At 40.4% G+C, this 23290-nt stretch overlaps 1 protein-coding gene across 1 annotated transcript in view; it reads left to right on the forward strand.

The window, feature by feature from the left end:
* LOC133447463 (complexin-2) overlaps positions 1-23290 on the forward strand; it is a 96113-nt gene that overhangs the window by 61956 nt on the left and 10867 nt on the right. Inside the window, exon 2 of the mRNA XM_061726151.1 lies at positions 14405-14546. Within this exon, the coding sequence (XP_061582135.1) occupies positions 14516-14546 (31 nt within the window). The 5' untranslated portion in view covers positions 14405-14515. The remainder of the gene's footprint in view (positions 1-14404; positions 14547-23290) is intronic.

Here is a 23290-nt window from a genome sequence, read left to right on the forward strand (position 1 = left end):
AAAATAAAAATAATATTTTTTTTTCATTTCATCTTCGAGAAAAAAGTTGAAATGTTGAGAAAAAAGTTGAAATGTCGAGATTAATGTTGAAGTACAATTTTGAGAAAAAAGTCGAAATGTTGAGAAAAAAGTCAAAATTTTATGAATAAAGTTGAAATGTTGAGAAAAAAGGCGAAATTTCGACTTTATTCTTGAAATTGTATTTCAACATTATTCTCGATATTTCGACTTTTTTGTGCCCAATAAAAAAAAATCTTCCCCTCTCAAATATATTTTCTCCTGTATGGCCCTAATACTCTTCCGTACTCCACCAACTTTAAAGTAAATGAATAAAGAACAGAAAGTAGTTTGATTTAGTTTGGTTGTCTTCCAAAACTAAAACGTCCATCTGAACCTCGAGATGGATCGAAAAAAATCTGCTCACATTAAATATTCAATCAGATCCAGAGCAGAACGAAGGAGCGGCGCCAGATTTAATCAGTAATATACTTTCAAGAAGGCGAGGCTGAAGAACGTCTGTTAACTGTCATAAATATCTCAAATTAGATTAAAGTTAAAATTAGCCTTCTCACACAGAAACCTTTCGAACATTCGAGCAGGCCATTCACTTTCACGCCTCTCTTTCCTTCCAGCCGGTGCTCAGGGAATAATTTGTCGCAGGAAGTCTCATGAATAAATAAGTGTTGGGGATCTGAGAGCGAGGCGGGACGTGAGCCGCTCATCAATAATTCATCCTCACACATCCCTAACATCCGTCTTCTTCCGTCCACTTTGGTGACTTCTGCATCATGAGTGGATTATTATGTTGGATGGAGACGTGTGTGATTCCACAGGGCAGGAGTGAAGGATGTCCGTCCACCGCGTTTACTGCCGTGGACGTTCGTGTGACGCTTGATTTACCGACCTGAGTGCAGGAGTACGGAAGAGTGTTAGGGCCAGGCAGGAGAAAAATAAAAATAATATTTTAGAGGAGGAAGATTTTTTTTTCATTATGCATTTTGAGAAAAAAGTCGAAATGTCGAGAAAAAAGTCAAAATGTCGAGAATAATGTTGAATTACAATTTCGAGAAAAAAGTCGAAATGTTGAGAAGAAAGTCAAAATTTCGTGAATAAAGGTGAAATTTTGACTTTATTCACGAAATTTTGACTTTATTCTTGAAATTGTATTTCAACATTAATCTCAACATTTTGCCTTTTTTCTGGACATTTCGACTTTTTTCTCGAAGTGCACAATAAAAATCTTCCCCTCACAAATATCTTTTCTCCTGCATGGCCCTAATACTCTTCCGTGCAGGAGTGAGGTTTGAGGCTGGGAAACAAAAACTGATTCATGAGTCGGCAGTTTGTGTATAAAGCAAAACTTTTTCGTCTCTTTTTCACTTAATTTTAATGAATCATACGACTGATTCAGCAGCAGCTGGATCAGAGGACTGACTGGTTCCTGTGTTTACTGGGATCAGCAGATCCATCCGGGGCATTAACTAGCTGCAGGGAACAACAACAACAACATCTCTCCTGGTGGTGATCCATCTCGCTCAACCATCCAGCTGTCGCGTCCGCGCAGGATGGACCGGTTGCCGGGGGCGACCGCGACCACCGTTCATTCCTCTTCCATCCGTCCCTGACGGCGGTTGGAGGGACGGAGACGGATCACCTGTAATCCATCACCTGTAACTGGTGTTTATTCACGGGCTCGGCTTCAGTCTCTTCCAACGGACTGCATACATACTGTACTTTATTGTTGTTTATATTGCTTCTTTTGATGGTTCGTGCTCTACCCGAACCACAGACGCCATGTTTTCATGTTCGGATCACGGGTCAGGGGGACAGAAAAGACCCGATCCCAGATACATCTGGCATCACTGGGTTGGGCTTTAGTTAAATCGGGACAAGTGTTGTTTTTGTCAGCCTGTTTCAATCTTAGTTCTAGTCTAGTCTTTGGGTCGAATCATTTTAGTTTTTATTAGTTTTAGTCACGTTCATTCTCCTTTTATTCGTGTCAAGTTTCAGTCGACTAAAAGTCTGAGCATTTTAGTCTTATTTTAGTCAGAATTGTCCAGGACCATTTTAGCCTAGTTTTAGTCAAAGATTGTATTTATTCAAACCCATTTTACAATTCAAACAAGGTTATCTTATTATTATATTATTGTTACCTTATAGACTCAAGAATACATTCATTCCAGATACAGAAGACTCTAATTTGAGTTTACAACATATTTATTTTTCCGCATTTCTCCCCATATTTTTCTTTTTCCACGACACATTGGGTTTTCTTTTCCACGTCTATGTAGGAAAGTGTATCCAAAGATCTAAAGACTAAACGGGTTTAAAGACTAAACCAGAGGAAACTACTTCAAACATGGAGATTAAGGATCTTTGGTAGAACATTTCGTCTCATTTTGGTCAATGAAAATGAAGACACATTTTAGCAGAGTTTTTATTTTGTAATCATTTTAGTCTGGTTTTTATTCCTCCACGATATTGCATTATATATTTAATTATCGTTATCGTCACATGACCAGCATTTTCGTTGCGTCTCGTTTTCCTCAGGTGATAAAGGTTCGTTGACGACGATATTTAGTCATAATTTTCGTTGACGAAAGAAACTTTACTCGGGAGGGAGACAGTCCCACGTTGGTCTCAGAGTTGATGGTTTTTGCTGGTTTTTGTGGTTGTGATGTTGCTGGACTCGTTGATTTGTACCCAGACCTCCCGGGACTCTGTTGAAGTGGCCCCAGGGAAACAGCCGGCAGGTACCGACTCACTGCGTGGCGTCGACTCCAGACCCATGACCCCCCACGGTGTTTTCACGACTGCTGTTGGTCCAGAAAGTCGTGTATCCAACAGAATCTGGCGGGTTAAAAGGATTACAGGAAGTGAAGAGCGACACCGTCGGCGGATCCATTCATCTCTCGACTGGAATCACACGTATTAGGGCCATGCAGGAGAAAAAATATTTGAGAGCGGAAGATTTTATTTTATTGTGCACTTCGAGAAAAAAGTCGAAATGTCGAGAATAATGTTGAAATACAATTTCGAAAAAAAATCGAAATGTCGAGATTAATGTTGAAATTTTGCCATTCTTCTTAACATTTCAACTTTATTCACAAACTTTTTGTTTTGACTTTTTTCTCAACATTTCGACTTTTTTTTTCGAAAATGTACTTGATGAAGAATTTTGACAGCTTGGCCCCCTGCAGGGGGAGGTCGCCCCAGTCCTACCTCCTGCAGGGCTTTGAACTGGACTCAAGACCTTTTGAGGAAGCTCCAACTTGCTACTCAACTTCCTACCCCCCGGGCAGATCCCGACACCTGGAAGTTGGTTCAAACAGACAGGAATCAAGAGAGCACCCCATGGGGTGATTTGGAGGTCTGTGTCAGTCATGCCAAATGTCTGATAATGACATTTGGCCCGATTCACATCCGACTGTAAATTACTTTTTGTCTCTCGTCCTGATTTGTGTATTCCTGAAACTTCTTGTATAAAAATCTGATTACAACGTCACTCGAGGTCAGCATTTCTACCAGACCTCTGGCCTGTGTAGAGGTGCTCACCGCCGGCTCAATAAAACCTCATAAAAACCACAAAGCGGACTTCTGAACTGGTTTGATAAATTCCACAACAATTTGGTGCCCGTGACCCGGATAACAATAGACTTTCGATGGGAACTCCTTTTTCCAGACCAACGACACAACCAGCGACTTCTATCTAAATTTAATCAGAGGTAAGGGGTCCATTTTTTCAAAATCCCAAATTATTGTTTCTGGGCTGTTGTCGAAAGTCTGTGAACTGGAGTGCCAGAGAAAGTTGACGTTATCTTGAAATTTAGGTAAGTCCGCTGTGTGGTTGTGAAGGTTATATTTTATTATTATTTTGTGTTATTGGGAAGGTTATTGTAGAGATGTTTTTTAGGAATGCTGGCAATTTCATAACACTTGAATTTGATTGTGTTGTGAGAATGTTCTGCTTCTCCTGCCTTAAGAATCTGACTCGCTCTTCTAAAAAAAGGTTTAATATCTCGGGTAACATTAAAGAGAGAAATGGCGCCATGGTTGGTCTGAGTACCAATAAAAAGATAGTCCAGGGGGACTATTCTTATGCATGCAGGACGTGGGGTCCGTAAGTGTTGGAACACTGATATATTTGTGAGAAATAGACATACTGTATGTAGAGAAGCTGTTTTATTTTATAAGTCGGGATGACACGCTCTCCCAAAATGAGGTATATTTCATTTCTGCAAGAATCGACTTGCTCTTCTTGCACCAACAGGAATGATTTGTATGCTCTGTCAAGTGAAGTTTTTCAGTTCTTTAAATACATGTATGGTAATCACGGTACCGATAGTTTTATTTGTTAGTTTTGTTTGTTACTCAGTTAGTATTAAATATTGTTAAAATAACTAAAAAAGCACTTCAAACTCCCTCAGATTTTTGGAGGGATGAAGGTAGACGCCGTAATGCAGAATCTCAAATAGCTTCGCTTACTGATCAAAATAAAAAGCTGATGGCTAGAAGGATTTAAAAACACAACGCAGACGAAAAAGAAATTAGAGAACCAGTTAAATGATAAAATCAAAACCTTTATCCGGTGAAACTGATTAAAGAATCAAATGACGATGACACTTCTGATTACGACTGGATTTTACAAAAATCCAAGATCTGTTGCCTACAAAATTTGGAGCCAAATAATGGTAAGAGATTTTAAATTAATAAACAAAATGGCTAGAGGAAACAGCGGTTAAACTAACTTTGCCACATGATTTGAAAAGTAAAGTACTTGATGCGCAAAGTACTTGATGCTTGTAGAATTCCCTTTTAATCCCACAGCTGTTGCCAAAATCACACCAGAGCAAGCTCAGACCTTTTTTCACAGTATTTATTGCCTTAACAGTTCAAAGGGAAAATTGATAATCCCAGGGAACTTTATGCTAAAACAATTTTGACAGCAAAAGAGAATTGTGGTCTGTCACGAGATCAGATTGATGGATTCCCTCCAGGGTACATGCAAAATATATATTTGCTAATTGCCCTCCACAAAGGGTAGGCCTGGATAACAAAAAAAAAGAATCTGAAATGTATGAAAATACTAATGTCTTTTTCAAAAGTGTTTCCTACACAGGTTGAGCGCTGAGAGGAGGCGCAGAGGAAACAGCCAATGATCGGCTCCCATTGGGGTGAGCCAAATCAGAGCATCCCAATTTACATAATCTTATCCTGCCTATGGTAAAATTCATCATGTAAGTGCATGGAAATCTGTCTGTGGCCTACTATAACGTCTCTCAATGCATGTATAACTAATCTCTAACTAGAGGTGTCAAGTAACGAAGTACAAATACCTCATTACCTTACTTAAGTAGAACTTTTGGTTGTGTATGCTTCACTGGAGTAATTATTTTTCAGACGGTTTTTACTTTTACTCCTTACATTTTCACGCAATTATCTTTACTTTTTACTCCTTACGTTTTAAAAACAGCCTTACTCTATTTCATTTCGGCTTTTTAAAAAAAAAAAAAAAACTATCCAGTTAAATTGTGCCATCCGGATAGAGTGGATTTGGTTGTGGTTGGATGAGAAGTATAAACACATTTGGTTTGTACGTGTCTGGTCTCTGAAACACATGTTAATGCTCAATAATGCACATATATGGTTCTTTAATATATTTGCATTATACTAAGATGCATTCATTTTCAATGGCTTTTAGCCTTAATGGTTTTTCCCCGCTTATATTACTTTTACTTTTATACTTTAAGTACTTTTGAAACCAGTACTTTATACTTTTACTTGAGAAAAATAAAAATAAATAAATTTTGAGTTGATACTTCAACTTCTACAGGAGTATTTTTGAACTCTAATATCTATACTTCTACCTGAGTAATGAATGAGAATACTTTTGACACCTCTGTCTTTAACACTCGTCCTGACTTTTCCTGTTTTCCTCACTGACGGCTCTGCTTATAAAAATGGAATACCATACGCAGGTTATACAATTTGTGATAATTCTTAATTGTTGAAAGCGCCCTCCTCCTCCAGCTCCACCTAAGTAGATGAAACTATATACTGATCAAAAGGTAAAACTGTTACAATCTATACAGATTCCAGATATGCTTTTGGTTGTGTATATTGTATTTTATAGATTTTATATATTGTGGGCGAACCGAGCATTTATCTCATATCTCTATAAATGTGGTTAATTGATTGGTGAACTGTTACAAGCCTGTCAACTACCTTCATCTATTGCTTTGTTAAATGTGAAGCCCACACCCAGTCCAACCCTGTTTTCACTAGGCAATGCTTCAGCTGACCATGCAGCAAAAGAAACTGCCAAATTTGGCTTACCTGTCTATGTAAAACTTTGCCCTTCTATACCCGCTAACGACCTGGTTTCTCCTAATGATGTAGCTCTCCTACAAGAAGACTACTGAGGTGAAGAAAAAACGGATTGTAGCATTCCCATGGTTGTAAAAATGTAAATAATTTGTGGGTCAGCAACGACGGCCGCGTTGTTGCACCCACATCCTTGTACACGTGAATAGTTGATCACAGTTGGCAATCACAGATGAGAAAAAGGGGGAATGTGTCAGATAGTGTTGAAAGACTGATAAGCTCCAAGATTTGCATCCTATAAAAATATTGCAAACATTATCAACACTTCCCCCCACCGTGATTTTTTTTGAAGCTCTGCAAATAGACATTATGTGAGGGATATGAAATTATTCTTGTATGAAAATGTTCATGTATGAAAATGTTTTTGTATGTGCAGAGAATTTTTAAACTGGACTTAAATGGACAATGTTGACACCTGTTAACACCCATTAGGAAGCACAAAACTCACGCTTCATGAAAGGATTATGGGTAGACCTATGACCATACCAAGCAATTCAGTTCTGTATATATGAAGAAGATGGACTTCCATGCCATGGATGAATCCATGATATCATTCTGTTGTACTCTAAACTTTTGCTGTCCAGTCAATCCACAGACAAGTAAAAGCTGTCCAGTCTCCTCCTAGTCACAAACCGTGCCATAACCTCCAACCCGGCAACTGGGTCTGTGTCAGGGAGTTCCGACGGAAAAACGCCCTGAAACCTCGCTGGTCTAAACCTCAACACGTCCTGCTCACCACCAACACCGCCGTCAAGTGTGAGGGGCGTCTAACCTGGTTCCACGCATCCCACTGCAAGAACACAACTCCTCGACCATGCAGCGAAAACCAGCCGATTCCTTCTTCTTCCTGCCCGGAAGTAGCTGAGCTCCAGCACCTGGGACCTCTGCAGAGGAGCAGGGGAGCAGGGGAGCAGGGGAGCAAAGGAGCAGCACAGGCCAAACTGTGACTCCACATGCTCTCCTTCTGAAGAACCGCTTGTTAAGCCTAAAACAAGCCAAAATCCACTATTATAGCTACCTTGCTACAATGGTTAATCGCTGTTCCATACCTCTACCAAAGGATGTTTACTGGATTTGTGGCGTGAAGGCTTGTGAATATCTTCCAAACGGTTGGTCTGGAATATGTGGTCTGGGCCATGCGGTACCAGCCATGAGAATCGTTCACATTGTTAGAAGAGAATTGTACACACACACACAAACACCATGGACAAGATTTTTTGGTGCCCTCGTTCCAAATTACGGAGTCATGGCAGCTTTGGAACAGATAAGATATTTATCCCATGCAGTTGAAGATTAGCCAACACCACTGCAAAAGACATGCCTATGCTCTCACAAGAAATGACTGCTTTAGGGTTGATGGATTTATTAGCTTCTCAAGGGGGAACTTGTGCTGTCATTAAAACTGAATGTTGTACATTTATACCCGCAATGCCACAGTCCAAGAAATAACGCATCACTTGAAAGATATTGCTAAAACGTTACATACAACTGTCGCAACTAGTTTTTTGATTGCTTTAAAGAACAGTTAGGACACGTTGGTTACTTGATATTTGAATTTGTTTTGTTGGCTTGTTGTTATTTGACTTCTGATCACATGTTTAAGGTTCACTTGCAAAATATGTATCACTACTCCACTGTAATTCAACAAAAAGAAAAAAAAAAAAAAAATTGTGAATTGATGAAGAATTTTGACAGCTTGGCCCCCTGCAGGGGGAGGTCGCCCCAGTCCTACCTCCTGCAGGGCTTTGAACTGGACTCAAGACCTTTTGAGGAAGCTCCAACTTGCTACTCAACTTCCTACCCCCCGGGCAGATCCCGACACCTGGAAGTTGGTTCAAACAGACAGGAATCAAGAGAGCACCCCATGGGGTGATTTGGAGGTCTGTGTCAGTCATGCCAAATGTCTGATAATGACATTTGGCCCGATTCACATCCGACTGTAAATTACTTTTTGTCTCTCGTCCTGATTTGTGTATTCCTGAAACTTCTTGTATAAAAATCTGATTACAACGTCACTCGAGGTCAGCATTTCTACCAGACCTCTGGCCTGTGTAGAGGTGCTCACCGCCGGCTCAATAAAACCTCATAAAAACCACAAAGCGGACTTCTGAACTGGTTTGATAAATTCCACAACATACTTCAACATTAATCTCAACATTTCAACTTTTTTCTCGGAGTGCATAATGAAAAAAAAATCTTCCTCCTCTAAAATATTATTTTTATTTTTCTCCTGCCTGGCGCTAATACTCTTCCGTACATTTGATGCCCTCAGTCTGCTTTTTTCCGTCTTCCCGCCCCCCCGAACCCGCCCCCCCTTCTCTGGCCACCAAACCTGGAAACAACTTCCAATTAGCTGGATAGGATCAGCAAGACGTGCTGGCGGCCCTGATAACATTGTCCCGCGTCACACACCGCCACCAGCGTCTGGGATTATGAAATTAAAAAGACGAAGGGCGGGTGGAGGGAGAATGGTTGGGGGTGGGAGGGCCTTGGGGGGGTGTACTTGGCCCTGCGTGAAGGGAGCGTTACGTAAGAGTGTAAAGCTGCTCCATTGTGACCAGGATGGAGGAGTTTCTTATGCCGGAACCGTTCTGCAGCTAGGCCGCCCACTGATGGATGTAACCTGGAGGCAGGCGGCGACCCGGCCACGTTTCACCCCCGAAGACACTCGTGTGAAGTTCATACTTAAAGGGGAACTATTATGGCATCTAATATCTATTTTAAACATGTCTTAAAAACAAGCTTTTGATTGTTTTTACTAAATAAATTAGACATTCAGCCTCTGAGCCATGTCTTTATCTTCCCAGACTCTAACCTCATTATCTATGCAGGATTCTGAGTGGGAGGGGCTATGATAATGAGGCTCTGTGCTGATTGGCTGCCTGAATGTGTCACGGAGTGGTTGGATGAGGACCCAGATGCAGGAGAGCGAGAGGCAGGAGTTCCAAAAAAGGTTTATTTTACAAAAACCAAAAGCGCTGCTTGGCAGGATCAAAAGTAACACAAAACAGGGATCCTTTGCTCCTTGAGCAAAAACTTGGCAGGACACATGGAGGAAGGAAACAGGATGGAACCACCAGGAGCAAGTTAAAGACAAGACCAGATATAGACGAATCCGGCGACCGGTTTGTGTGCGCCGCCATCTTGCGGCGGCGCCATCGCTGCGGTGGCAGGTGTCAATCTGCCACCGCAGCGCTGTTATTGTAACCTGACGCTACAGCATCATTATAGCTGGATTGATGATGTTAGACAGTGGCCTTCCATAAATAATGAAGGTATCTTAAATTAATGCTGATGTTAATTTATAAATAATGATTTGTTTGAGCGATAAGCAGGAAAGAATAGAGGAATAGGGAGATAAGGGAGTGTATGATTAAACACTGTAATATAGCTCTCTCCACCTCCTCTCCTTACGAGGCATGTCTGCACAATTAAATATTACCTGTTTATGTTTTGTTTAATTTTAGGTATCCAAGAATATTTTATTGATCGCCTGGCGTCCAATGACGAAAAAAAACGCAATTACAGGTCTCTAATTGAAGGGCAGAACTATCTCAGCTCCGGATGATACAGAATACATACATAACCCCAATCTTCAGATAAAACTAGTTTGTTGAGGAAAAAATATTAACTCTATTTGTAGCTGCAGAAGAAAAAAATAATCTCACGAGGAAAAGAAAAATATTGCTCACGCCTCTTCAGCATAAAAAAAAAAGAAAAGAGAAGTAAGAGTAATAAAAAAGATGTACTGTATGTTGTACTATTATACTAATTTATTGAAACACATGGCGAGTCAAACATTTACCAAAGCAGCTGCCAAACACTAAGGTAGTAAGACGTGGGTGTTGCAGAACTGCGGCAGTAAATCCTCATCGGAGCTTCACTCTTTAGTAGTGATTTCATATGAACCCAAACCATTAATAATCATTATTTTCTCCATATACCGCTCCCTGGCTTCCTTTTTTAAGGTATCCAGGTAAATTCCAGTTCCTTTCCAGCAGTTTAACATCTTTTTTTGCGTTCCGTCTGTTCACTTGGTGAAACAGAAAAGTAGTTTTTAAAGTCCCTCCCGTCTTCATTCACTATCAAAACAAATGCACGTGACGGGACAGGAGTTTTCCGATGATACAAATACATTAAGAGAGCCTGGCAGGGAGCGGAGTAATAGATCCATACGTATATATGTCTATGGGCTGGAGCGGAGGAGCGGAGCCGCCACCGCAGTAATGGCGGCCCGCTCGACTTCCGGGTTTCGCCGGATTCGTCTATACACAAGGGGGTAACGAGACACAGGTGTGAACAATCAGGGCAGATGGAAGACAGCACGTGCACGTGCATGTGTATGCGCGTGTCCGAGCAAGGCGCCGCAACTCATTGCAACAGGTGAGCGCAATTGGACTGATAACAGCTCGAGCCAGAGACACATGCACCCGCTCGCAGACACACCTCTTGGCAGATCAACACAACACTTATAATTAATGAGTGACTCAGATTCAAACACCATCTGTAATTGTTTAGAGTTGTTTGATGGGAAATAAGTTTTCTTTAAGAGACTATTTTTGTTAACTGTAAGTGACTCATTTAAATTTTAAAAAGTGTTGTATGAGTTGTTAACTAAGTGGTTGACTCAGATTTAAATTAAAAAAAAAATGTTTTCTTTGGTAGATTATTATTTTTTTGTTAACTCTGTGAGTGACTCAGACTCATTGTAATTATTGTTAAGAGTAGAGTAGTATGATTAGGAAAATAAAATCCTTTGGTAGGCTATTTTTTTTCTCTACTACATTTGTAATTTTACATTGTGCCACCAGTGTTTTCATGTACCAACATGCAATTATGTTGACTTGAGTTATATTGATATTTGATTGATGTAAAAAAAAAATCTGGCCCCCTTAAGGTCTCATTTGAAGGAATGCGGCCCTCTACTTAATATGAGTCTGACATCCCTGCTCTAAACTGATGAATCTGACTCTGTTCCTCCCGTCATGTGTATCGGCGTGTGTTTTTCAAATGCGTTTCATCCTGATCGAGTCTGGTGAAATAAACAAACATGAACCAGGTATTAGCAGTCCCTCCATGTAATACCTCTTCTGACCACATGGGGGCTCGTGGATCTGCTGCCACGGTAGGAGAGCGAATTAATGACACATTTCTTTTCTTTTTTTTTTTTTTTTTTTAAGATTTTTTTGGGCTCTAGTCGCCCTTTATTGAATGCAGACTGGAAAGGGGTAGAGAGAGAGAACGGGGAAGACACGCAGCAAAGGTGCGCAGGCCGGGATTCGAACCTGCGACCGCTGCAGGAGGAGGACTGTAGCCTCAGTATATGAGCCGCTGCTTAACCCACTGCGCCACCGAGCGGCCATTAATGACACATTTCTAATGAGTGCGGACGGTCCGGTGTTCTGTAGATTTCTGCTGCTTTGTCGAAAAATGCTACCGCTGCATAAACCTATAGCGTCTATCAATTTTTGCTACCCTATCAAAAAATGCTACCTAATGGTTTTCTACCTTTGTAGACCTACAATTTTACTGTGTTTTACTCCCTAGCCCACTTCCTTTCCCCCCAAGTGGTGCCTGTTGCTTGCCAGGCCATCAATGTAAATAAGAATGTGTTCTTAATGACCTGCCTGGTTAAATAAAGGTGAATGACTGAATCAATATCAAATAAAGCGATAGAATTGGGTTTTTTTTCTCTTTATCGTATTATGTTCACAAATTGTAATGCAATTCATGTCATTGGTAGTGCATTTTGAAGGATCAAATACTCAACATCCCATATTATCCATTTTAAATCAATATTTCAGGGGTAGCATAATTTGATAGTCCAGTAACATCCTATCAAATAATGTTCCCGTCACTTAATGCATTCAGGTAAGACGACTAATCACCTCACTGCCACTGCAGAATGAATGGCAGCATACTTACACCTCAATTTATCAATTTTGTAATCACTATTTTTGGATTGATAATAAGTATGAAATAATAAGAAATAAAAGTAAAGGCACACAAACAAACAAATTATCTCAATTTCTCGTTTCAAAAAACATTTAAAACAGTAGATGAACAGAGGGCAAAATCTAGCATCACAATATTTTTCAGCGTGGACTGAAGGGATGCAAGAAATTATGGGCATGCCAATCAAACTTTAAAAATCGACTGTGCCCAAAACCACAAAGTAGCAGTTCTGCACGGGTAGCATGGATTGACGGAACACCGGCAGGTCTCTTTGTCATCTTAAAGGTGCACATTAACTAATCGTTAAATGAATATAATAATATTTTATACAAACATTTCATCATCTACTATTTTATCCTCCATAGGGCTTGGTCACCAAGGTGCATTCTGGGACGCGGTGGCCATTTTGGCAGCCTCGTGAGTGTAAACAAACAGCAGTGTAGTAGCAGTGTGGTAGCACCAAGTGAACAGACGGAACGCAAAAAAAAGATGTTAAAATGCCGGAAAGGAACTGGAATTTACCGGGATACCTTAAACAAGGAAGCCAGGGACCGGTATATGGAGAAAATAATGATTATTAACGGTTTGGATCCATATGAAATCCCTACTAAAGAGTGGAGCTCCGACCAGGAGCTTCACTCTTTAGTAAGGACTTACTGCCGCAGTTCTGCACAACCCACGTCTTAGGCTACCTTGTTTGCGAGTGTTTGGCAGCTGATTTGGTAAATGTTTGACTCGCCATGTGTTTCAATAAATTAGTATAATAGTACAACATACAGTACATGTTTTGTATTACTCTTACTTTTTTCTTTTCTTTTTTTTTCTGCATATATTATGCGGAAGAGGCTCCAAGGCATGAGCAATATTTTTGTTTTTCCTCGTGGGATTATTTTTTTTCTCTGCAGCTACAAATAGAGTTAATATTTTTTTCTCAACAAACTAGTTTTATCTGAAGATTGGGGTTAATCGCACCACAGAGAGCTGGTCAGCAACTGCGTTTAGTTCGAGAAGTGGGGAATAAAACCCATGTGATTGATCCGACCCCGGTCTGTGTGAGTGTTTGTTTGTGGTTTACTGTGGAAGGTTATGTTTGGTCATGTTACAGCCGCGATCCAAGCGAGCCGACAACTCTTTGTTATCTCAGATACTTGGCCGGCCTCCGTGGTTCTGGCTCCGAGCAGGAAGGCGGTAAAAGTTGAACCATTAGCACAACACAGCAATGGGTTACCATGGTTTAAAGAATAACGGAAAGTAACGATTACAAGTAAGACACAACGAAGAGGGAGCACGTCTGTACACCGTGTGCAGTGGTCCGAAGAGCAGCTAAGGTAGCTTCCAACATGGCAGCTCCGTCAAGTGATGACGTCAAGACGACCAAGCCCTATTACATATTATTTATCAGTGATTAGTCCCCTGAGCCGCAGAATGGTCCGTGCACCTCGTGGCGTCTCAAGCCGGGACGGTCGCGTGAACTCTGGCCACATTTAGCTGCAGCTATCTCGCTTTAACATCACTTTTGAAAAACTTTTCTAAGGTCCAATTCATACAATCGTTAAATAAATTCTAGTATTCATAAAATATATCCAACGCAGACGGTACGAATAATAGATTATACTGAAAGTGACAAGGGGATACCATAGTTCACCCTCTCTGGAGGTAGTAAGACAGGAATGAGGACGTGTGAGCGTGTAGAAGATATATTAGAAGCCAGACTAGATACTCACACTTTATTAAATATTTATGAGAAAAAGATGTGGATTCGTTTTCCTTTTGTGTGTTTTTGTGCTGCTGCGTTGTGAATTTAGGCTGATGTTCTTCTAAAGGATTCTGATTATTGACAAATAGAAAAACACCACATATTTGTTCCTCATGAAACATTCATGAGGATGGCGGATCCGTCTCTGCTGACGTACAGACAGATATTGATTCTCTTCACCGCCAGAACAGGCTTCTTGTCTCATCGTCTCGTGTTTGAAAATCAAACCCCCACCTGACTCTGAGAAGCACGTGTTTACCCTGAGATCAGGGTGCTGGTGTAACAGTTGGTTCTCCGTCTCCTCTCCAGCTGAGGGTTGCTGAAGACGCTCGACGTCGGGCCAGAGGACGAGCAACGTGAGAAGGATTCGTCAGGCTCGGTGGTGTTTGAGAGGAACCAGTGTACGACGCAGCGGGAGCCATGGATTTTGTAATGAAGCAAGCTTTAGGCGGTGAGTACCAGTGTTTTCCAAGTTCCTACTTCCCATGAACTAGTTCAAAGTTCAGTTCACATAGTTTAAAAATGAAACAGTTCACGTTCATAGTTCACCATTTTCACTTTGAACTAGTTCAAATTCAGTTCATTTCAATATTTTCAGGTGAGAAATACGAATGAAATGCCACCCTATCCTAAAACTGTTCACTGAATAAAATCATGTTTTTTTCTAGTGGCTTTTCAACTTGACTCAGAGTCTGTAAATCTCCAACAATGTAGTCCATTATCAGTTTGTCTACCTGTTGCTGGGAAATCAACCCCCTGAAGGAGCAGCAGTGGGACTGGGGTCGTTTGGGGCTGTTGGGTCTTCTTGGTCTTTCCTGATCACTTTCTTTGATTGTCAAGGACTTGCAGATATTTTCTCACACTGGACGGATGCTTGAACTCCACATGACGTTTCAAATGTGAAGTTGACGAGGCAAACGCTCTGACTTGTTTTCTCAGCGCAGGTGGACATGATTTGCACGGAAAGGTTAGATTTTTACCGTCGGACTCTTTGGGAGACGATGTGTAAAATTCCCGCAGATCAAGGGCATAGGTTTGGTCTCAACATTGGTAGGGACAATATAACGACATAACCTGCATGTACAGTTTTTGCTGGGGACGGGACATTAATAAGACCAAACAGATTAGGGGAACGGGGGTCAGGGCTACATTTGTCATGAATATGAACCTAATTAATTGATAGGCTAAATGATCAATGCAAAATAAATCTGTACTGACTTATACTAACTTTCATGTGTATTGGTTCACCTGATACACGGTGCGATTCAAAGCTTTGTTTTCAAAAACTACTAAAGAAACATTTTGAAAACTTAAATTATATTAACATACACAATAAATGTAACTAACTATCTAGAATGCAAAAAATAAACATTTGTCTAAGACCATCAGCCAATCAAACGTGCGTTTGAGGAAAAAAAAAATGGACAACGGCAAATTCAGCAAGTGAAAAGGGGTAAATGTAAGTCTGAACATAATGAAAATAATTCACTTAATAATGGTAGGGTCAATTCTATCCTTACAACATTTGGGAAGACAATCTAAATTACTTATATATCTGAACTCATTATATAATGCAAATAAGGTTGCTTAAAAGTTGGTGGGGACAATTTGACCCCCTGAAAATTTGGTAGTGTTATTTCCCTACCGTCCCTATGCAAACCTACGCCCTTGCCACAGATAATCATCTGACTGCTCGCTGACGCTGCGTCTGCAACGTCTCTCTCTTCACTGGTCATTGTAAAGACTGCACCGGGCTCGGCCCACCGTTGCCATGGAGCTGGTGCCCCGTGTTATGATAGTGTGATGTAGTGTGAAGTCGTCGTCTCGTCCAGTATTTTAAATGTGTGCGCCGCCCGCTGGTGAAATGTATTCCGTAATAATTGGACCTAAACAGTGAAGCTGAAACTCACATAATCTGAACAGATCAAGTTCCAGTTCGTGATCTGCAGAATTAACAAGTTCAAGTTCTTTATTTGCAAATATGTTGCGTTCAGTTCAACGTTCTCACAGAAATGAACGCGTTCATTTGAACTTGTTGATGCACAACACTGGTGAGTCCTCACCTGCAGCTCGTCCTCCCTGAAAACATTTGGTGGACATTAGTCCGCCTGTAAGACGCACAAAGAAAGCTGGAGGCCGGTGACCCCCAAGTCCTCAGACTGACTGTTGACCCACAGCAGGGAATTTCCAGTCTTGTAAATCAAAGCAGGAGAAACAATAAAGACAATAAAAGATGATTCCAACTTTAAATCTTTCAAGAAAAAACACAGTTTTCAGTTTACTAAAAGTGGAGCCTCAAGAAATCTGGATGAAATCTGAACAATCAATTCAGTAAAAAATAAATAAATAAAAAAAATCATGTTATGATGCGTCATGTGAATTTTTGTAGGAGCAGCAGATGCGTTGCCGTGGTAACCCTCGTCCACCTGTCTCTGTGCAGCCAGAAAAACAAGAGCTGAGCTGAGCAGGTTCTGATAAGTCTGGTTTCAGGATCCGGTGAACTTTTGCAGGTAATATTTCCCCCCCATCCCCCCACCCCGCTCTGCGTGTACGACCTCCGCCTCCTCCTCGGTCATGAAGCATCTGAAGGCTGATGCTCCATCATCGCTCCTACCGTGTTTCTGTCTGCCTTTTGTAAAAAATCTACACGTTCCACTGCTTATAAAACAGCATTTGCATGTGGAATCTGAGCCAAAATGTGATGAAAGTGGTTATAACCGGTTCTGATCCGGTGGGTCGGACTCAGGTCAGCGGCGCGAAGCATCAGCTGCAGCTCTAGATGCTTCGCCTCCTCGTACGAGGAAGTGTGTACCCCCCCCGTCTTTTACTAGCAGATTCACCCTGCAGCAAGGAATCTACTGTAAAATCCAAGGAAACAGCACAAAACCAGCACCCACACAGAAACAGATAGATGAGTTACATAAACTGTTATTGATATCTGTGTTTGGATGGGCGGCTGTTGCAGCCTCACCGGCCGAATCCTTGTTCTGATGAAAGAAGTGGTCTGGTTTCTGGTTCCCCTGGATCTGGTTTTGGTTCCCAGGACTGGTTTTCCTCAGCGAGGACGGTTTTCCTGGCTGATACTTGTTCGGTTTTGAAGACTTGGTATTGTTTGATTTTGATTTTGATTTTAGAGGCGAGAGAGTGATTGATTGATTTATTTATTCAAACAGGTTAAAACAAAAAATAATCAGAATACGTAAAATGTATATACCAAAAAAAAAGCAAAAAGCTAATTAAAGAGACAAATCTATATGTAGATAAATATTTCCTGTTTGAAAGGGTGTAGGATGAAGTTTCAAAAAACTTTTTTAGTCCTACACCTTCTAATGTTCTGTTTTTACCATTTCTTCATTTTACAGAACTCCAAAAGAAAAGCATAAAAGAGAAAGAAAAGGTGGTTCAGCTGAGCAAGGCACTTTGGTCATTGGCTCTCAGTTCATGTGTCCATTTCCATTTTGTATCCTATTGATTTTAAAGATTTGTTTAAACTGAATAACAGCTGCTGAAAACCTGAAACTGTGAAAACATCAGCACTGTTTTCGGTTCAAATGAACCTTTATCCATCATTTCACTCTTCTTGGAAGGCCAGTCGTCTCTTTTCTACCTCACTTCTATCCTTCTTACTTCCTCAGGTTTATTCCTTCTGCTGTGCATCCACTTAACGAGTCACCAGTTTTCCTTGGTAGACGATCAAAACATCCCTCCATCCCATTTGTTGTTCCATCTTTCTCTTGATTGCGTCTCAAAAGAAAGCTGAAAAAAAGTTTATAGATTTATATATTTTTATATATATTGTGCTTATATGGTTTTGTGAATTATTGTTTTTTTATTTAGGAGGGGTTTTTATGACCTCTCCTGTACTCTTTTCTTAACTTTTTTCCTCTGTGTAATGTTCCTTTTTTACGAGTGCAAGCATAAAAACAAAACAAAACAACCAAAGGAACCAGCCTTACAAAGACAAACCAAGCTGTTTAGCTGGTCTTTCTTTATTCTGAGGATTGTAACTGAAAATGGATTGAATGGGATATGCTGCAGCTTCTGAACGACTTAAACCCGTGAATTTTTCCCTGAAGCTGGAGGAAGAGGGGCTGGAGTTAAAGTTGTGTTGGTTAGCAGCGGTAAGGTGAGCAGACGCCAGCCGGGATCATTAAAGATGAGGTTATTCATGTCCTACATCAGACCTGTGATGATAAAGTAGCCAGGACTTTGTTCTGAAATGATCAGACTAAACTAAAATTCACGAGTTTTCATGTGATTTTGGCTTCATTAAGGAGTTTATCTCTTATTAAAGAGTGATGAATAATGACTGACTGAACCTTACATGACACAGACGGAGCCGGCTGCCAGCTAAATTAAAAATAACAAGTGGCAAGTCTCCTCAACATGCTGCTGGGAGACGGGAATAAACCTGGCTGGGTGACGAGCTGCAGCTCCGTCTCTTCCTCCGGCAGGATATCAAACCTGTGAAGCTTTGGCCTCCTTCATAAAGCGGCTCCGGTGTTGGTAGATAATCTCAGGGAGATCGGCGCTTCATTTCCTGTGAAGGTGTGATGAAGACGAGGAGGGCAGGCCTGCGCCTAACCGGCCGTCCAGACACCTGATGGATGCTGCCGCTTCTTTAGCTGCCCGTGTGACTTATGAAGGTGTAAAGTGGCGACGCCGGTGATCCGTTATTTAAATGAGGTAGAATTTTCAGGCGCGCCACCGAGGAGCGCCGCCATCCATCTGACGGTTTCTTTATTAGGGCCCGAGCACTTACAGTGTGAGGGCCCTATTGTATCTGTAGGAATTTTCTCTTTTTCTTTTTTTTTTACCCGTTTTTCTTCTCTCGAAAGGAGGGCCTTTTTGCCCCCCTAAACGTGCCCCAAAAGTTACCAAATTTTGCACGCAAGCCAGGCCTGGCGAAAAATTTGATATTTAATGGTTTGCATTAATGGGCGTGGCAAAATGTCTCAACAGCGCCCCCTAGAAAACTTTGTGCCTCAAGCCCCACAATACGGTTTGACGTACATGCACGAAAATCGGTACACACCTGTATCATGTCGCAACTTAAAGAAAAGTCTCTTGGCGCCATGGCCAAACCCGAACAGGAAGTGGGCCATTCTGAATTAATCGTGTACTTTTGGCGTAATTTATACCGTAACGTGCACCCAGGTGTGTTATACACCAAAATGTGCGTCTCCATCCTGCAACGATTAGCATTACTTTTCTCAGTCAAAAGCGTTACCGTGGCGACGAAAGACGCCAAAAAGCGCGCCGCCCCTTCATCTGATTGGTCCATATTTGATAGTTCCTACTTTCTGCCATAACTTTTGAATGGTTTGATATAGAGAGTCGTGGCTGGTGTCATCCGCTAAATGTCCAGGCCTGAAGAATCTACATCAAGTCATACAAGCACTTCCACTGCAGCCTGAACATGCACAAGGGTGCGAGGGCCCGTTCATCGCTGCTTGCAGCTTTATTTTTTAGTTTTTTTCTTCTGAACATGTTTCTGAGCGGTTCTCCGTAGGGCTGGGGATCGATTCAAATGTCAAAAATCGATTCGATTCCAATCCTTAAGATTCAGAATCGATGATCACGATTTGATTCAATATTTATTTGGGTTAGTGTTATTAAAACTGTTATTTGAGCTGTTGCATGAATTATATGACTGTAGTTAAGCAACATATTAATACTAGTATTATATTGAGATTCAACAGCAAGTATTGCAGCTAATGATGCTGTAAGGACCAATCAGCTCCCCTTTTCCATTTTCTGTCTATTTTGGTTTTAAATTTTTGAGAAATTGTTTTTTAGCATTTTATGCAAATGTCACCAAGACAGTATATAAAGTAATGAAATACAGACAATTTATGCAATTTTAACTGAAAACGTTAATGTTTTCAAACCTTTAAACATATTTAAAGGCAGAAACATGGCACCAGTTATTCTCGTGTCCTACAAAACATTACTTTTTTGGGCATAAACAAAAAAATACTAAAGGTTTTAATGTAATGATGAAAAAAAATCGATCATTAGACATACAAATAGATTTTTAGGTATTAATATGAGAATTGATTTAAAATTGGAAAATCGATTTTTTCAACACAGGCCTAGTTCTCGTGCAGCTAACGGTCCAAAACACCTCCGTCTTCACACTAAAGGCTGAGAAATGTTTTGTTCTGTCAGACTTATTCCTGCAGCTCGACGGATGACACTGGTTTCCTTCTGAACGTTAATTTACTGGCCAAGTGATCGCTGTCACTTTAAGACAAAACAAGGTGCTTAAACTAAATGTTCTCTGTTCAAAAATAAGTGAAAGCCTAGCATTTGCATCCTGCTTCCTCAAAAGTGGATTTTCTTTCGTCTCCATCTTTATTCAGCATCAAAAGAATCAATATCCAGTGAGACGAAGCCGTTTACTGGTCTGTTATCAATGATGCTGCAACGGAGTTTTGTGAAAGTGGCCATATGTTTTTTTTGGCAGTGTGTTATTAAAAATCATCATCTTGTTTACTATTTATAAATAGATAGTTCTAAAATTACGCCCCAACATCTGTATTTAGTTCAGACCATTACCAAACTCTGTTTTAGTCTAATTTACAGACGTTCACAGATATCCTGCAGGTCCCTATAATCAGACACAACAGAAGTTCACGAAAACGATGTAAACGTGTGTAGTTGCCTGAAGGAATTCAACCAATCACAAAACGCTTGAACCAACTCTGAGAAGGGCCTGGCCTTTTAATCCCTGTTCTTTACCGTTCCGGATAATTACAGGCTTTTCAAGGCTGCTCTCCAGGGAATTAGACGGCTGCTGCCGTAGGAGTTGTCATTTTTTTGCACGCTTCCTTCACGCTGCAGGTGTAAGTGCGGCTTCTCAAAGCTGCAAGAACTAAAAACTAAATCTACAGCTTTCAAATGCTGGATGGCATTTCAGACCCAGAAGGAGGGACCAACAAAAACATCAGCGCCTGAGCGACGTGGAGTAAATGCACCACACTTGAAAAGCCATAAGTACACATAAACATGCATAAACAGCTGCACAACCAGCTCAGAATGTCAAATATACAAACCTAGCACTCATCCACTTCTGCTGGTGAATCCTTAACTAGATTGTTTATTGTTTATTGTTGGCTTTATCTCGAACAACAACAAATAACCATCAAATTAAAAGTGTCAAAATATCAAAAAAGCAAAACTGTTTAACAGTCTCATCCAGAAATAAAGAACAACAAGATTGGTGTGATGGAGGTGCATATCAGATCTGCTCTGTCAGCGTCTCTCTGGCTCTTTGAATCCAGGAATAAGACTGAGGGAATAATGAGCCCCTGGATGCACCAAGTGAGGACTGGGGCCTAGGCCTGTGTTGAAAAAATACATTTTCCGATTCTAAATTGATTCTCATATTAATTCCTAAAAATCGATTTGTATGTCTAAATATCGATTTATTTTTTTTTCATCATTACGACTTTTGGTATATTTTTGTTTATGCCCAAAAAAGGAATGTTTTGTAGGACACATGAATAACTGGTGCCATGTTTCTGCCTTTAAATATGTTTAAAGGTATGAAAACATTAAAGTTTTCAGTTATAATTGCATAAATTGTCTATATTTCATTACTTTATATACTGTCTTGGGGTTACATTTGCATAAAATTCTAAATACCAAATTCTCAAAAATTAAAAACCAAAATAGACCGAAAATGGAAAAATTTAAACGGAATGTGGGAAAAAATCAAACCGATTTCATATGACTCTGTTTGCTGCCCTGGACCTGTTTGATAGTTCTGCCCCACAATGTTTCCGAAAGCAGTTATATCAGCATTCTGGGAGGTGATTGGTCCTTACAGCATCATCAGCTGCAATACTTGCTGTTGAATCTCAGTATAATACTAGTATTAAAATGTTGCATAACTACACAGTCATATAATTCATGCAACAGCTAAAAAAACTGAAAAAACACCAACCCAAATCAATATCGGAATCGAATCGGATCAAAGCAAATCGTGATAATCGATTCTGAATCTTAAGAATCTGAATCGAATTGATTCTTGACATTTGAATGGATCCCCAACCCTACTCGGGTTCACCTTCGTCTGCACGGCTGAAATCTGTGCCAGGGCTCCAACTGGGGATGGAGGTGTTTGGGAAGTTGGTCCGGAGGCTGTAGGATCATATGTGGGCGAGAAACAGGTGAAAACAGAAGGTCATTTAGATTTAGATCATCAAATCAGGTCTGAAATATCACCATGGAAGAGAAAAAGGGTGAGAGAACCAGCACAGAGCCGTGTGGAGCAGCGAGGACGGGCTGAAGGACGGCGCAGCAGAACGGATGGTGTGAAGGTTGAAGCGCTAAGAGGACGAAGCTTCACCTCTCTGGAGGGAAAGAGAAGCGTCATGCAGGAAATAACCAACATGTTCTGCTCAAAAATAGCTCTGCTCTCGGTTTTAATACCAAAATAAAGACTTGGACTTAAGCCACAGGCCAAGGATGAGGCTAAATCAAGGCTAAATCATGCTGGGTATCTCCATCACACCAACCCTCTAGTCCTTAAATTACACATTTTGAAATTTATGGACTTAATAATAATGATGTTCAAATATCATCTAAGAGGAAAACTACATTTTAAACAACCTAGTGTTCGTACTGCTCTTAAAAGCACGTGCTTATCAGTCTGGGGGGGAACTTTGTGGAATGGTCTTCATGAAGAAATCAAACGAAGCACTAACTCTATACAGTTGAAAAACACATACAAGAAAACAATTATTGACAAATATAAAAATAAGGACCTCTAAAGAACTCAATTTACCTTCTGTAAGTACAGTATTTCTTTTATGATTATTCTGTTCCTTATGTGATACATCATATATGATACAAATGTAACTCCTGCATTCATGGCTGGTCATGGATCATCAAAGAAGGGACTGGAAATTATATTTTTGACTCTAGGATATTGTAGGAGGCTGGTTTAATTATGCCTTGATCTTTGTTTATTAATTGTTTGTGTTGTATTTATTTATTTTTCATTTTTATATTTTCTATGGTATATGATATTGTGAGGAAGGGACAGGACTAAATCAGCATTCTGCTTCCTCCTGTTCCCTCTCCAACACATTATTTTGCTGTTGTTCTTTATTTCTGGATGAGACTGTTAAATTGTTTAGGTTTTTTTGATATTTTAACACTTTTAATTTGATGGTGATTTGTTGT

This window comes from Cololabis saira, chromosome 7 (assembly GCF_033807715.1).
Source record: "Cololabis saira isolate AMF1-May2022 chromosome 7, fColSai1.1, whole genome shotgun sequence".
NCBI lineage: Eukaryota > Metazoa > Chordata > Actinopteri > Beloniformes > Belonidae > Cololabis > Cololabis saira.